We start from the raw sequence: 16976 nt of genomic DNA, 5'->3' as shown, positions 1-16976 counted from the left end.
TTGGGCACAAAGAGTACCTTAATGGAGGTTAGGGATGCTGACGTGTGCACCAACAGGGCTTTGAACATTCCCCTCAAGGAACAAGGATTGGACAGTCTCAAGTCCCAGCCGGCACTCCTTGCTCTGCTCCCTGTGGCTGTGCAAGCTGAGTGTTGCCATTGACACTTCAACACCTTCAAACACATCTAGGTCGAGTCGGTCATCATGAGGTCCTAGAGTATAAGGATTCTTTCTGCAGTGTGCTCATTACCATCTTCAACCCCTCAGACCAAGAAAGGGTTGAGTTGTTGGCTACCAGCCAGAGTCTCTTGATCACAGGGAATACCTTAGTTTTGGTAACATCAGGCCACTACATTCATCCTTAGGCTGTAAGACTCCCTAGAAGGGCCTGGCACTTGAATTCAATAACATCCACCTGCCAGACACCCAAGCCATCTGTCATGCTTTGGCTCGAATCCTTGTGTGCTTTCTTCGTACAGAAGAATCAGAAGGTCCCCAAACGTATGGCTCACTTACAAGAGAAGTCCTCGTAAAACACCACCTATCAGAGAGCAGGTCTCATGAGCAATTTGGCTTTACTAAGTGAAGACTCAAGTAATGAAAGTTCACATTCCTCATTGAGACCTTGTTCTAATTCCACTGTAATCCCACCTGAGACCCAGACCTATGACACTCCTCCGGTGTCATCGAAGCCACTCAGCTCAGTCCAACAGAAGCTCCACAGTAGCAAGGTCAGGCGCAGATGTGGCTTTCCATGTTTTGGAGAGGTGTCATGACGTTACGTTAGGCGTTTCCCTCATCAGGAACTGATAATGGTATTTGGGCTAGCATCTTTGCAAGAAGCAGAAGTAACAGGCCTACTAGTCAGTTTACTGCCTCCATGCCTCACGTTTTCTAGCCCTTTGAAACAGGGACAAAGGGCCCACCTGCCTGGCACACATGCGCTGTACCTACAGTGGACCATTGTGTTTGCTGTAGAGCAGAAAGCCTTGGACATTTAAAGACACACTCAAATCTGACATGAGATTCTGGGTTTTCAGATGTGAGGTTCACCTGGTTATGCTTTCTAGAACTGCTGTCTTGACTTACTTGTCCCTACATTTTGGGACTAATCTGAAGCTTGTTTCCACTGTCAGTAGCTACATGCAGTTTGGTAGGCATTTATTCAGCTTCCTGGAGAGGCTCTAGGCAGACAAGGAGCAGAACTGAACTCAGAGCTGAGCAGTTTGTTAAAGCTACCCGCAAGACAGTGTGCTTTGACTTTCAAGCCACTGTAGACAGGGTATAAGCCAAGATTCAAGCTAACTGCGAGCCCAGTGGCCTGGGAACAGACAACACAGCCAGGACAGCATTCAGCTGTTCATGCTTTAGCGCATCAATTGGCAATGTGGCCAGCTGACTTACAGGAGGAATCCTGCTCAGATTTATTGCTTAGGAAGCTGGAGGACTCAGCCCATTTTCTGTAGTTGTGACTCCTTTAGCTTGGCTCTCCAGAGAGCTATACAGTTAGCCACGGAGGCATCAGATGAAAGCTCACACTTGTAGCTTGCTTACTTGGGTCCATATCTGGTAGTTAACTGCACCCTTCATTAGGTGGGAACATTCAACTGAGTTCTGGTCTATTGGTGTGCTTCTAGACTTAAAGTTGCATATTTACATGGCATTGCAGTGTCTAAGGTTTACAGTAGTAGGATTGCTCAATCCCAAGCATCCATATCATACACCCAACATGCACCCTTTAGTGAACACCAAGAGCAATAAGGTCATCAACATGCCAGGTTCTGGCAAAGTAGAAAGATTCTGCTGTCAAGAGACCTGAGCGTGGGTGAGGACTCTCGGCAATCAGTTGAAGCTGTTTTTTATCAGCCATGGAGAAGTGAGGTCAAACATAGCCACAGCCCAGCTTCACCTGTGGGTGCTTCTCCGGCTGACCACCCCCTCTGCCTACTGTAGCCATTTTACTAGCACCGTTGCTTGTGAGAGACCGCTTCAAGGTCCCACAGGCAGGCAACTGTCACGTTGGTTACCAGCCGAGAACCACACTCCTCGTTTAGAGCCTCCACATGCAGGCAAGGACCGTGCTGTCCCATTTCCCACAGATGGACTGCCTTGGAATGGAGATGGCGAGGAAGAGTGCTCCTCTTACACAATCACACCTGAGCACATTTTGAGGCAGTTAGATGGGGGTGTTGGAGTACAGCCCTATTTTTAGGTCTCTGCTATGGTTAGCCTACAAGGACAGCAGTCCTAATGCATGTTACAGGACACCTGTGAACCATCACTGTCAGAGTAGTCACAACAAGCCCTGTTCTGTCCACTTCATCCCCCTTTCCCTGTGAGGAATACGGCTGATCACTCTTCCCATCAAGCCCAAGAGCTTTCCACACTGCTACATTTGCCATCACTCTAACCAAAGGTTCCCCTGACCGCCGTAGCTTTGCCTGACATTAGAAATTTTCAGGAAAGAGAAACTGAAGACCCCAAAACGAGGAACTCCTCCCCGCTAGCAGGTGGAAGGTGAGCTGCTGCTAACAGCCTTTCCCGTCACCCAGTGGCTGCTGTGAGCACTGAGCCCCTGACATGAACGCAACAGCCGACTCAGGCTTTTGCTTCTCAGTGTCTGGAAGAAGGCCTCTCCCTCCCCCAGAATGTAGCTCAAGTGTAATTACCATTTCCTGCGTTTCCTGTCAGGAACTTAAACTACTGGCTAAACCTGAAGATAGGATGTGCTTGTTAGCCTGCTTTTGCCACTCCTGACAGCTGGGTTGAATTCTGAGTAAGAAACAGAAGTTAAACCGCTCCTGAAACTTAGGTTGGAGGCAAGACTTGTAGACTTACATCTGCATTAAAAGCAATTCGTCAGTTCAGGGACTTCCTGGAAGCTTTACTTAACCATCCTAACACTAGAGATTAGAACCATCAAGCAATCCCTTGGGAAGATGTGAAGACAAGCTAAGTAGGGAGGCAGGATCACGGCTTAGGTTTTAAGAACTGCTTTTAGAGACCAAGGCCTAGTGCAGTTCTCATGCCTTGAGGCAGGGTGGGATTTCAAGAAGCTTTCTCCACTTTCTAAGGAGTTTTTCTGCCTGCAAGCAAGGATTAGCTTCCCCATTTTCAAGTTCTTTGATCTGTCTGCTTAGCTTGCTAGCTGTTTTGTTTGTTCATCTCTCAGGTCTATAACCTAGCCAAAATCTTCCTTGAAGTCTTCCAGGAGCCCTACCCATTCCCCACCCCGCACTAGCTAAGAATCTTCTACCAAACAGGGTGCCTAGAACACTTGGGACGTTGCTCCTAAAGCCCAAGCGACCGACCGCCACCCACACCAACAAAGCACCCAACAGCCCACGCCCAGCATCTTTTTTTATATACTCATAGCCCCGCCTTCACTGGAGATGCTGACCAATAAAAAGCCTAGGGCTACTTCTGCCCTGCAATTGACCCCATGTAGCCTGCAGGTGAGTCAGAGCTTCCAGAAGGTAAAACCCAGGTGTCCCAGGGCAATTTTTTTCCAGGCCTACTGAATTATGCATGCATCTCTCTCCTCTCTCTCTCCTCTCCTCTCTCTCTCCAGGCCTCCTGCATTACACAAGCATCTCTTTTTTTAAAAAACTTGTAGAAAAGATTTTAAAAAATGATGATCTGTTACAAATATATTTGAGAGAAACAGCTGTGAGTATTCATGAGAAGCAGCTGAGTCAACTCACCCTCTAGCTGTTGGTGCTAACATGAAAGATGACAGTGTGTCCTAAAGACATTCAGAAAAACAAAGTACTCTTTGGACTGACACTGGTGTTGGAGTCAAAGACTGGGACTCCTCAGCCCATGCCACTGACTGTCTTCCCAGGCCTGGGAGCCTCATTCTTGCTTTCTCACTCCCCACTATGCTGTGAAAGCAAGGAAATCAGCAGGGAAGTTTAGGGGTGTGGCTGCGATGCTCAAAGTGTGTGCTAGAAGGCAGAAACCTCTGGATACTCAGCGGCTTTATTATTTCGCTTTCTCTAGAGCACAGGTATGGGGAAACAAATTGTCATATGTAAATCAAGATCACAGTGACTCTAATCACTACAAATGATGTGCCTTAATAAATCAGGGGAGAAGAACCAAATCTTCCTTCCAGAAAGAGCTGCAGGACAATAGGGACAGCTGCTCCCCTACAGCAGGTGCTGTAAGTTGCCTTCTGCTCCAGGGCTACTTAAGAGAACTGAGAGTAGAAAGGAGAAAAGTTACAACTTTGCCAAGAAGAATGTGGTAGACACTCCCTAAGTAAGCGAGTTGGGTTAAAGTCCCCAGTAATAGTCACATGGCTGTTATGTAGCCTTGATTTGAAGTGCTGAGGAAAGCAGCCATCCCTGTGCTACGTTTACTCACAGTGCCAAGCTCCAATGTCCTGGCAAGAAAAATACATTGAGGAATGTTTCACAGGACTCCACTCAGTGTTCAAGACAGTTCATTGGGGTCTTCAAAATTAAGAAAAGGATGAGAATAGGCCACATGCTCAAACTAGGGGATTTGGTGGTGAAACTCAAGGTCACATCCTGGATGAGACTCTGGGACTGAAAATTACATGCTATGACCTCCAAAAGTTCATGCAAAATGCATATCATGAGGAAACTATGTGTGCCTTTCAAAAACTTTTGCAACAAAGTAAGTTTATCTCAATTCCATTTTTTCTGTGAAATTTTTGGTCTATTTTGCATTTGAAAAGTGGGTGAAATCCAAATAAAATTTGGGATTTAGATTAAGGAATGCAAAAGCAGACCACTTACCTTTGACAAATGTACCACAGTTGTGTAGGTGTTAAGAACAGAGGAAACGGTGTAACAGGAATACAAAATTTTCTTCACTATCCCTACAAATGTTTTGTTAATTAAAACTTGAGGCATAAGATGCCTCCCATGAATCTGGGATGGATTTCTGGCCCTAGTTGTGTTTACAGCTTCCTGCTAACGTGGGCTCTGGAAGGCAGTGGCAGTGACTCACGTACTTAAGTTCTTGCCACCCACAGCGGAGACCCCAAAAACCAAAATATAGTCACATCCTTTTGCTTGCTTTTGTAAGTATACCGTTCATAATATAGTATTTTCATTGTAAAACAATTAATAGGGACGTAAGAAATCAGAAGCAAGGGACCAGACACAGTAGCCCAGAGGCTAATGTCCTCACCTTGCATGTGCTGGAACCCCATATGGGAGCCGGATCATGTCTCAGCAGCCCCTCTTCCCATCCAGCTCTCTGCCTGTGACCTGGGAAAGCAGTCAAGGATGGCCCAAAGCTTTGGGATCTGCACCCACATGGGAGACCTGGAAGAGGCTCCAGTCTCCTGGCTTCGGATCGGCTCAGCTCCGGCCATTGGGACTGCTTGGGGAGTGAATCAATGGACAGAAGATCTTCCTCTCTCATCAGCTCTCTGTATATCTGCCTTCCAATTAAGAAAAAGGAAGAAGAAGAGGAAGAAGGAACATACCAGAGACTTAGCTCCACTCAGATAGCTACTCTTCAAAGAAAAATAATAATAATAAAGATATCAGAAGCAAGATGGCTTTGAAAGCTTTATTATAACCTCTAAATATGCAACATTTATATCTGGCATCTACTTTCTAAAGAAACAAGTCTTAAGTAATGCTAATATAACCAATGAGGAAAAAACTTCTATCAAAATACACAATTTCAACTACAGACTAGAAGGCTAATATTTACAAAATAGCTAGAAGCCAAAAGTTTGCTTCTCTGGATGAGAAGCGACATCTATCCTTTTGAAGCACAAAGCATCAAACAAAGTCTATAGAAAGATAGATGTGTGAGCTTCTTCATTTGTCAGATTCCTGATAAATTCATAAAGCTTGAGTCTCAGTCTTTGTGTCAACATATATCCGTGTTTCTTAATCCAAGTTTCCAGAAAAAGAGGAAACCAAGTAATTCAGAATCTCAAGTGAGATTTATGCCTCACCATGTATCTATCCAGTGTGTCAAGAAAACGTCAAGAAAACTGGTCTATCCAAATGACGTTTATGGTAGCTGAGTTCTAGCACTGTTACATCCCATTTCTGAACATTTGGATCTAGACGAACTTCATCATACTTGAGATAGAAGGCTTTAATTTTGGCAAATATGTCAACTGGTGATCAGGCAAAAGCCATGGCCACCCTTTCAACTGCCAAGTGGGACCTTGCACAAACACTGTCACAACCCAGTCCCAATCTTGAGGCATAAGTTTAAGGGGCTGATCTAGTACTTTATAAGGTACTGTGACACTCCTTGCAGTGCCACCTGGTTGCGTTTGCTCTTCTCTTCTCTGAATTCGAGTTTCATTTGCTCATTGGCAACCCTGTTTCTTTTTTTCATCTGATGAGACAAATTTTAAATCCAGTAGAAGGTCTTTTACATTCAGCATGGTTATTAAAGAAGTGGTAGCTGCAGGAAATATGATAATGGGAGTTTGAGAATCTTCTGATTCGAGGAAGTCTTGCTTATGAAACTGGTCTTGGTACTGGCTGTGCTGCAGGTGTCTGAGTCTTGCGGGCAGGTGCACCCTCCGCTAACAGCTGCAGTGGCATACCGTGGGAGGTGCTCCTAGTGTCGATTTTGAAGCCTTCCGTTTCTTCTCCTTTGAACCTCTCCTCATCATATCTGTTGTAGGGGGGCGTGATAGGCTGTTTCAAACGCAATGTGGTATCCAATGAGGCTACATTTGGAGCTGGTCACCGTTCAGGTGCCAGCCCTTCTTAGTCTTCCACAGACTGAAGAATTGCAAAAATATCATTTGAAAAATTCTTTCCTGTGCTCTGTAAGATCATGTTGGGTGTCCTCCATACTCTCTCCCTGCTGACAATATCTCGGGTCACATCTACTTCAGCATCTACAAAACTCCTCTGCTTAAGGGCAGTGATAGCATCGTCTAGGCCAGTCTTGATAGTAGAGCGTTTCTTGGCCATAATTTTGGCTTTGATCGCAGCAATTTTTTCCACCGTCATGTCTTCAGACAAAGACCTAATCTGTTCAGTATGTATGACCCCTTCTTTATGGCTCTCCAAGCGAGCAGCCAGTCTCTCTTTATCAAGACGTACGCATTCTTCATTCTCTATGCGTGGTTTCTTGGCTTCTGCTAGAACTTCATCTGCAGCTCTTTTGACTTGAATAGATCGCTGAAGCCCCATCTCCAGGGGGAGGCTTCTATCAACACTTGCACACATTGATGCCTCCCCGTTGAGACAGCCAAGCACATATTTGTGGTCCGGTGTTTTAACCACAGGAATATTTTCAGCAGCTGCATGGTAGACATAAGCGGGATGAGAAAGGTGCACGTTATTCAGCTGGAACAGGATGCATTCCAGCGTGTAGTACTCTCTCGGCTGGTCTTCTCAGTCCCCCACACTGCATAGTTGGTCTTGATGTTCTTTGGCCAGGAGAACTCCCCAAAGATGATTTTGTCCTCCTTACCATGATCTCCTTCTTTTGGATGTTGTACTGTCTCAAGATGCTGAGAACTTCTGCCATCTTCCCCAGCTCTCCCTCACCATTGGTCAGAAATGTCCTAGCTATTCATCACAAGTTTAAGGTTTATAAAGGCTTACAGAAAGGTAGGGTAGGAGGGCGTTTCCAGATAGTCCCTTCACCCAATAAGGACACTGTGATTGACTAAAAGGCACACCTAATGCTGTTGACCTTCCAATCATGTCAGAGGTCACAGTCCCTCTACAGGGATGGTAGGTATGCCTCAGGGCAGATAAGCTCCAGGTCCTGCCTACCAGGTAGCAGGCAGAGAGAGGCCTGGGGCAATTTCCCACAGCTGCACTTACCCTCACTTCACTCTCAGGAGTGTAGAATACTTTTCTTCCCACACCCACGCCAAGCCGAGTTAGTGGATTTTGAGTGGGATCACATTCAATCTGTATATGACTTCTGGTAACAGGGACATTTTCATGTTGATTCTACTGATCCTGGAGCATGGTACACTTCTCCATCTTTTAGTGTGTCTTTAAACGTTGAATAATGATTGGATATTCCACATCCTTGTTTAGGTTTTATTCCAATGTATTTAAGGTGGTTCTCCCTGTCTTGAATGGGACTGTTCTTAGAAGTTTGTTCTCAACCATGGGTTGTTTGTGCATAATAAGCCCATCCATTTATCTTCGAGGATCTTGTATTCTGTCCTCTTGTCAAACTCATGATCTCCAATGTCTGGGTCTTTTGGTTCTCCCATAGATACAATTGTGTCATCTGCAAACAGGCATAACTTGACTTCTTCATTTCCCATTTGCATCTTTAGTGAGAACCCTGTTGGTGAGAAATCAATTATAAAAATATCATATAATAATATATTTTTTAAAAGGCTTCTAGATTGAAGATGTCAGGTAATTCCTCCACTTTCTAATTAAAAGCCTTTGCTTTTATGGGGGGGGGGGATTGCCAGTAATCTTTTCTACTTTGTCGTCCCCGTCATTCCCAGCCATGGGTCAAGATGGCAATAGTTTATTCTCTATCCTATTTACCTACCTACAGAATGTAAGTGAATAAGTAGACAAGGGGAGTGGACAAGCCACTAAAGCCAAAGCAGGCTTCTCATAGAAGTTGCTAACCTGATTTCCAGAGAAGATTCTAGAAAAACTGATGTAGACCTGGTCATGAAAAAAGAATCTTAGAAACTTGAGTCCGGAGTGTGACTGGGGGCAGGGGATACTATACAGCACTGAGAATGGGTCCATGGAAAGTAAAGAAATGGAAAGCTGCTGTTGGTAAGACATAACCTCTTCAGCCAGTTATACTTGGAGTTGTTGCATCTGACTTTTGTTGGCAAGCCAAAGAATTTCCATTTAATCTTAGGCAATGGTATTATGTTTAGCCTTTCTTGTTGAAGGTTCCTGATGGTGACAATGCATTGGAACATCACCAAAGATTTTAGGAAGCTGATCTTTTGTAACATAATGTTGAGACTGAGAATTTATTTTAGAATACATGACTTAAAATGGAGTAGAAAGGTTGTTTCCGTAACACACTTGGAGAAATCCATGGCAAGACCATCGTAGAATTTCATGTCCATGTTGTCTTCCCAGTTAATATCCCCACTTGATATCTATGAATCTAGGGTCTTAATTAAAGAAGCATTGTTCAGAGAGGTTAGCCACCATGTTTGGACTTAAGTCAACTGCGTAAGCTAGATAGTAGGCACCTTTAACTGGTGACTTGTAGCAGACTATCAGGTGAATGTCACAATGTTCAAATGGCAGTCACCATGTTGCAAGTTGGCATACAGCCGCCTAGTAGATAGCTACATGCAGGAGCCTCGTGAGTCAATCCTAGATCAAGAGGACAGAAGTCAGTGGTGTGTGACAGCACGAGGGAGGACAGGAATGGAAGCTACAAGTGAGTCACAAGCAAAAATAGGGCGGTGAGTAAAATTTGAGGAGTGAGAGAAGCCCGTCCAATCAAGATGAGGTAAAGTCGTCGTATGAAATAAGTCAGACCTGCCTACCCTCTGGTAAGACAGTCATCCTTGACTATGTGTTGCCTTGGAAAACCCTAAGCATTTAGAAAAGCCACCTGACAAGGGAATTCTAGAGCTCAGCCTTAAACAGTTATTACAGATTCCATATGGTTGGCTGTGTCTGCAAATTATGGGACTAGTTAGCTGTTCTAGAATTTAGAGAAGGGGGAAAAGGCATCTGAGGAAAACTGAGCAGAGAGCTACAGGAAGCTACAAGAGGAAGCAGACCCTAGTGTGGGCCAGACTTCAAAGGAAAGAGATGTTGAGTAGGAAGGGGCTTGGGCTATGTGAGTGATCTGGCAAGATAAATGATGTCTAATTGGCCACAACCCTGCATAGGGAGCCTCACATAGGGCTACCTTAATAGCCCAGATATGCTGAAATATTGTTGGAAATGGCACATGGAAAGTTACGAAATTCTAGTGGTGTCTGGAGTTGTCCCATATTGGCCCAGTCTGTCCTGAGGCCCATGGAACAAAGAATTCCACATCCTACCTGCCTGCACTTAGAGAAACACAAGAAACGAAATGGGGTCTCCTCTCATTGAAGGTGATCTAGGAGTCACAGCTGATACTCCTCCTGAGCTACCCATACATTCGTTTTGGCTAAGGACAGCTGGCCTGAGTCTCCATGCTTCACGGGTGAGACCAAAACCTTCATCTGAAGTCTATGAAAATCACGTTTGCACAAGGTGTTCAAACAATGCAGGCTGCTCACAGGGGCAGCTGCCATGGATCCAGGGTATGAGGACATACTCAAGTAGACCACATTAGCTCTCTTCATGTTTTTTCTCACTTTTAACGTAATAATACTGCAACATCTTTATTTGAATCGTAAGTTAGCCTGGTAATAAGGTTGAGTGAAATAACTCAGTAACAGGTTGAAGGGATGGAAGTGCTTTTGATGATGTCCTCTTGGATCCTGTCACCATGCAGTCTACTAGAGAATCATCTGTACATTCCTGTTGACACAGAGCCTCAAGAAGGGAAGTTCAAAGTTGAAGTGTCTGCAGTGAAGACTTCCCCTTTATTGAGCATCTGAATGGAGTCTGAAGATGCCTGGTGTGGAGAGGAATTGCTTGACCAATAGATATTGGCATTAATATAAGTACACTTTGCCTGTGACCACAGTCCATAAATAACAGCCTTCTTTCTATGTATACTGAGCACTGCAAGAGCACCCAGAGAATAGCATGGAAGCTGTGTTAGCAGGAAACATGCCCTACACCAAGAAAAGCCTAGCTCCTAATGGAACCACTGCCTTTTCTACAATAGCAAGAAAACGTTAACTGAAAGTTGGCCTCCTTCACACAATGGTATGCTGAGGGCTCGGCTTGGTTTTGATAGCATACAGAGGCAGCATGAGGCAGATGGTCCACAGAAAGTAGCAGTTTTTGTGCATATAGTATCTGTATGCTGTGGCTATATCTTCTAAATATTGATTATTAGCCATTTTATGTGTATGACTCCATTTTATGTGTATGGCTCCATTTTATTGTATACTCAATACTACTGTGGATGGTGCTTTGTAGTAGGTCTCAACAGATGTCTGCATGCCTTACAATGTACATTCTAGTTGTAAATATTCCTGTCTGAATTTTCTTGGAGTAGTCATCCATTCTGCCACTCTGCACCAAAACCAATCTTACTTCTGATTACTAGACCGATACCCAAACTCTAAAGGCTGCCTGGAAAGTGATCCACATGCTGGACCACTGTGCTTAAAAACTCACTGTTGGGGTGCATACTTGATCTCATGATTAGACACCTTCATCCCCGTGCCTGGGTTCATACCTATCTCAGTCCCTGAGACCCTATTGCTAATAGATACTAGGAGGTAGCATAGCTGGCTCAAGTGATTGGATTCCTGCTACCCACAAAGGAGACCCAAATTCAGTTCTTTGATCCTGGATTTAGCCCCAAGCCAACACCAGCTGTTGCAGGCATTTGAGGAATAAATGACTATCAGAGATGGGAGCGCTCTCTCTCTCTCTCTCTCTCTCTCTCTCTCTCTCTCTCTCTCTTTATTCTCTTTCCCTTTGTGGCTTTGCATTTCAAATAAATAAATCTTATTTTATTAAAATTTTATTTATTGTTATAGCAAAGTCAGATATATAGAAGGGAGGAGAGACCGAGGGAAAGATCTTCCGTGGGATGGTTTATTCAGTAAGCAGCCGCAAGCTGATCTGAAGCCAAGACCCCGGAGCCCCTTCTGAGTCTCCCATGTGAGTTCAGGGTCCCAAGACTTTGGGCTGTCCTGCTTCCTAGGCCACAAGCAAGGAGCTGGATGGGAAGCAGAGCTGCTGGCATTAGAACCGGTGCCCATATGGTATGCCGGCGCATTCAAGGCAAGGACTTTAGCCGTTAGCCTATTGTGCCAGGCCCCATAAGTAAATTTTTAAAATCAAAATAAAATCCCACTATTGAGGATATTATGCATTCTACTCTTAAGGAGTTCTTTTATAATGTAAACTGTCTTGGGTTGAAAAATCATAAATGCAAATGAGGAAATGCAAAACCACTCGCCTGTCTTGATCAGTTTATGCTACATATGTATATTGAAATATTGCACTGAAATTGTTAAGTGTCCAATAGTACACATTAAACAAAAAATAAAAGGCTCTTTTTAAAACAAAATTCAATAACTTTAGAAGATCTCCAGATATATATTCAGAGAACATTCAGGAAACACATTGAAAGGGTGATATATGGATGAGCCCCTCACATGTGCCTTAATGAACATGTATGTTCACCCTCATATTTTGCATAGATTTCCTTTAAAAATTGTTTTTCTTGTTCCCATTATAAAAACGTTTTATTTTATTAATCTAATCAACAAACCACTCAATAAATTTGAGTAAACATTTTACATAGCTATAAACAGTTCATACTTTATGGAGTACTTACTCATATTGAGATCTTTTCTGGCTCTCCATAATGGAAAGTAGGATTTTCCCCAGTTCACATGTTACTTTGCTTTTGTACATCACTGCCTCTTGCAAATGATCTAAAATTACATGTCAGTGGTTGAGTGACGTTTATTCCCAAGATCAACAAAATGGGAAATGTGTGGCTCTGAGAGCATTTGAGCTCTAATGTACTAATCATAACCCCCGTCAAACTCAAAACTTATGCACAAGCCCATCTTCAGAAAAGTTCTTGGAAAAACAGAATGTAAGATAAGCTGATGTTGGTGCCGAACCATTTTGAAATCTGTGCATAGTTTTTTCTTAATATGCATTGTCCAGGAATATCTTGAAGGTGCCTCATGTTAATTTTTATTTATTTATTTATTTGTTTATTTGTTTATTTATTTTACATATTTTATTATGATACCTCAAATGCGAAAAATGATAAAAGCAACATACAAAGTAAAATTATAATTATAAAAATTGTAATTTTTATTTGCCAATTTGTTATGATAATATTTTTATTGATTAGATAGGTATTAGAAGATGAACTAACCTTCCATTTAAGGGTTATAAAATATATTGTCTTGATGTATTATCATTTTAAGTTTTGCCAGGCAAGACTTAACAACATTTTGTCAAGAATCTTTCTATCTTGATGTATGTGTTAAGCTGCCTTATAATTTTACTTTATAATCCTCATGTTAATTTTAAAATTTTCCGATGTTTCATTTGACAAATGTTTGCGATGATTTTGACAAGTGAGAATCCAAGCAACTCCCATGCCTTCCTCCCATTCTTCACCAAGTTCCACTGCCTATTTGGGCCTCCTCTTCTTCCCCAGCTGCTTTTGGGAAAAGTCTGCTCTCAGTCATTGTGCTTATCTTTCCTTTCCTTTATAGCACTTTCCTCCATCACTAATGTGGATGAGAGTATAACTATATAGCATCTCTGTGTCTCCCCATCATACCAATGACCCCTTGTCCACAAGAAGTCTCTCTGGTTTTGTTTATTCTGAACTCATTAGCAACAATGATGGCCTGGCATGCAGTAAGAGTCCAATAATTGTTTGTGGAATAAATACATAAATGAATAATGCCTTTTAGCTGTTTCATTTTTTGTCATTTACATATTTCAAGAATGAGCACTTTATACGTTTGTCCTATTTACTTTTTTGGACTGCAACCTTCCGATAAACTGAGTCTGATTTTGTTTTTGTTTTTGTTTTTTCATCTTCCTCACAGTGTTGCAAGCAGTTAGCAAGCAACTCTCATGCAAAATGAAAAACATCTTGCAATATGTAATGTTTTTTGAGTGTTTGGGAAACATTTCTTTTTTACTGTATTACCTGGAACAGATGACCAGGAGACAGTATCTCTAACCACAGGTTTTCAGCTATCACTCCACATGAGAGCCAGCTGGCAGGCTTGGTTTAATTGATAATTATCATTGAAATTTGATACAATTACATGACATTGAGATGTCCCATCATGAAAATTTAATAAAATGACAGCATGTACAGAATTCCAATTTAAATTCCACTGAATGTATGCACTGGGAATTAGTATACATTATCAGAAAACGGAATCAGCACAAATTCACTCTCACCCTGAGCTTAAGATGATTCACACTAACGTCTCACCTGCTGTGCACTTTAACTGCCAAGGGCAAACAGGAGGCCTGCTCAGCTGGGACTGCAAGAGCCTGCACAGAAGGAGCTCTTTCGGAAGGGTGGACAGTGTGGAACCAGCAAGAAGTCCTGACGCTCCCAGGAAGTGGTAGCCGCACGGAGGTCTGGAGGAGAAAGGGAAGGAAATAGTGTTCTGGGAGGAGGTTGGGCAGCTGGGTCGCCTGGCAGGAACCATTGTGGTTTAAGGTCCTCGCCTTCAACGCGCCAGGATCCTACATGGGCACCAATTCTATTACCGACAGCTCCACTTCCCATCCAGCTTCCTGCCTGTGGCCTGGGAAAGCAGTCGAGGATGGCCCAGACAATTGGTACCCTGCACCCACGTGGGAGACCCAGAAAGAAGTTTCTGGCTCCTGGCTTCAGATCGGCGCAGCACTGGCCAGATCGGTCACTTTGGGAGTGAATCATTGGACAGAAGATCTTCCTTTCTGTCTCTCCTCTCTCTACACCAGCCTTTCCAATAAAAATAAATAAATCTTTAAAAAAAAAAAAAGAATATGAAAGAATTTTCCTCCACCCCCGTCTCTCTGTCTCTCTTTCTCTTGCTCTCTGTCTCTCCCTCTCTCAAAGAGGGTGGAGGTTCTATGAAGCAGAATTCCAGGATACTTAAGGAAATCATCTGAGTTGTTCTAAAGTACATACAGTTTGTGACCCAAGTAGCATCCAATTTCACTGAGTTCCTTTGAAAGCCTCAATGTTCCTTGTTCTGAGATTGACATTACCAAAGTAGACAAGGGGCCACTATGCCTTCAGATTAGTGGCATGAATGTGTCAGCAGAAGATGCTATCAAGCAGTGGTCTAGAAATGAAAATGGATAAAGCAAGCACCATTTCCTATCATTACCTGAACATATAGTCAAGTCACCCCCTGATCCTGGCCAGTTATGTGGTGGGCAGGACCTAGAGCTTATCTGCCCAATGGCTTAACTTCCAACCCTGATAGTAACCATGACCTCTGTCAGATTGTTCGTTCAAGAGGATTAGGTATGCCTTTTAGCCAATCACATTGTCATTATTGAGTGAAGGGACTATCTGAAAACGCCCTCCTACCCTCCCTTCCCATCAGCCTTTATAAACCTTGAACTTGTGCTGAATAGACAAGACATTTCTCACCAGCTTGTCTCTGGTGGTTCCTCGATTGAAGAACACCATTGCATAAGGACCGTTGACCTTGGGACCTGTTGGCAGACTTAAAGCCCCAAGATGCAGCAACTGGGGAAATCGGCATCAGAAGAGGATCTTCCCTTTGAGAAGCAGATCACGCAAAACAAGTACTGCATCAAATCCTGGCTCCACTACATCGAGTTCAAACCAGGGACGCCCAAACCTAGGCGCAACCACATGGTAGGCACTGGTCTGGTGGCTGGGGAGGTGGTGGTGGACGCGCTGCCCTATTTTGACCAAGGCTATGAAGCGCCCGGTGTGCGGGAAGCAGCTGCAGCCCTGGTGGAGGAGGAAAGCCGCAGATACCGACCCACCAAAAACTACCTGACCTACCTCATGGAGCCGGACTATTCTGCCTTTGAAACTGACATAATGAGAAATGAATTTGAAAGGCTGGCTGCTCGACAACCCATTGAACTGCTCAGTATGAAACGATATGAGCTTCCAGCCCCATCCTCGGGTCAGAAAAATGACATTACTGCGTGGCAAGACTGTGTAAACAATTCTATGGCCCAGTTAGAGCACCAGGCAGTTCGGATTGAGAATCTGGAACTAATGTCACAGCATGGATGTAATGCCTGGAAAGTGTATAATGAAAATCTAGTTCATATGATTGAACATGCACAGAAAGAGCTTCAGAAGTTAAGGAAACACATTCAGGATTTCAACTGGCAGCGAAAGAACACGCAACTCACAGCTGGATCCAAATTAAGAGAAATGGAGTCCAGTTGGGTATCCCTGGTCAGTAAGAATTATGAAATTGAACGGACTATTGTGCAACTAAAAAATGAAATCTATCGAATTAAGCAACAGCATGGAGAGGCAAACACAGAAAACATCCGGCAAGACTTCTGAAAAGACTAATTTGGTGGGTAGAAAGGCAAAAAGCTGGGCTTTCATACGGTGTCAGGCATCTGAACGTTCTCTGAACTATGAAGCACAACTACTTGTCACAGAAACTATTCATGATGATTAAAAATTTCAGAAACCGTGAAAAAAAAAAAATGTGCTCAATGTGCTGCCTGACAGCTACAAACTCTGGTCACACTACCTAAAGGAGAGGAGGGCCCAGGTGTAGCACCGCTGTGTGGAAGACCCCGCCTACGGGGATGTCAACAACTGTCACCACAGGGCTTTTGGGTTCATGCACAAGATACCCTGGCTGTGGCTGGATTACTGCCAGCTCCTGATGGACAAGGGCAGTATCACGGGTACTCGCCACACCTTCGACCACGCCCTGTGGGCCCTGCCCATCAAGCAGCACTGCCACATCTGGCTCCTGTACCTGCATTTCCTGGGTTCACACCCTCTGCCCGAGACAGCCATTTGAGTCTACTAGTGCTTCCTCAAGGTGAATCCTGAGAACGCTGAGGAATATATTGACTGTCTCAAGGGCAGTGACCAGCTGGACGAGGCAGCACAGTGCATGGCAACCATGGTCAATGACCAATGCTTTGTGTCCAAGGCCAGCAAATCCAAGTACCAGCTGTGGTTTGAGCTGTGTGACCTCATGCTGCAAAACCCAGACAAGGTGCATTCCCTCCACATGCACACCATCATCTGCTGGGGCCTCACCCACTTCACCAACCACCTGAGCAAGCTCTGGTGCTCTTTGGCTGACTACTACATCTGCAGCGGCCACATTGAGAAGGCTCAGGAAATGTACGAGGAGGCCATCTGGACCATGATGACTGTGAGAGACTTCACACAGATTTTTGACAGCTACGCCCAGT

The 16976-nt window shown here is 43.9% G+C and overlaps 1 protein-coding gene and 1 pseudogene across 1 annotated transcript; one reads left to right on the top strand and one right to left on the bottom strand.

Moving 5' to 3' along the window:
* Positions 1-5917: 5917 nt before the first annotated feature.
* LOC131480775 (parafibromin-like) lies at positions 5918-7494 on the bottom strand (annotated as a pseudogene).
* Positions 7495-15416: 7922 nt separating this feature from the next.
* LOC101516380 (pre-mRNA-splicing factor SPF27-like) lies at positions 15417-16233 on the top strand. Its single transcript, XM_036495088.2, has one exon. It carries the CDS (start codon positions 15421-15423, stop codon positions 16096-16098), a length of 678 nt encoding a protein of 225 aa, XP_036350981.2. The 5' UTR covers positions 15417-15420; the 3' UTR covers positions 16099-16233.
* The last annotated feature ends 743 nt before the right edge of the window (positions 16234-16976 follow it).

The sequence above is a fragment of the Ochotona princeps genome, chromosome 7 (genome assembly GCF_030435755.1).
Source record: "Ochotona princeps isolate mOchPri1 chromosome 7, mOchPri1.hap1, whole genome shotgun sequence".
Lineage (NCBI taxonomy): Eukaryota > Metazoa > Chordata > Mammalia > Lagomorpha > Ochotonidae > Ochotona > Ochotona princeps.
The sequence above is the reverse complement of the archived record's forward strand: the minus strand, read 5'-3'. Positions and strand labels throughout refer to the sequence as shown.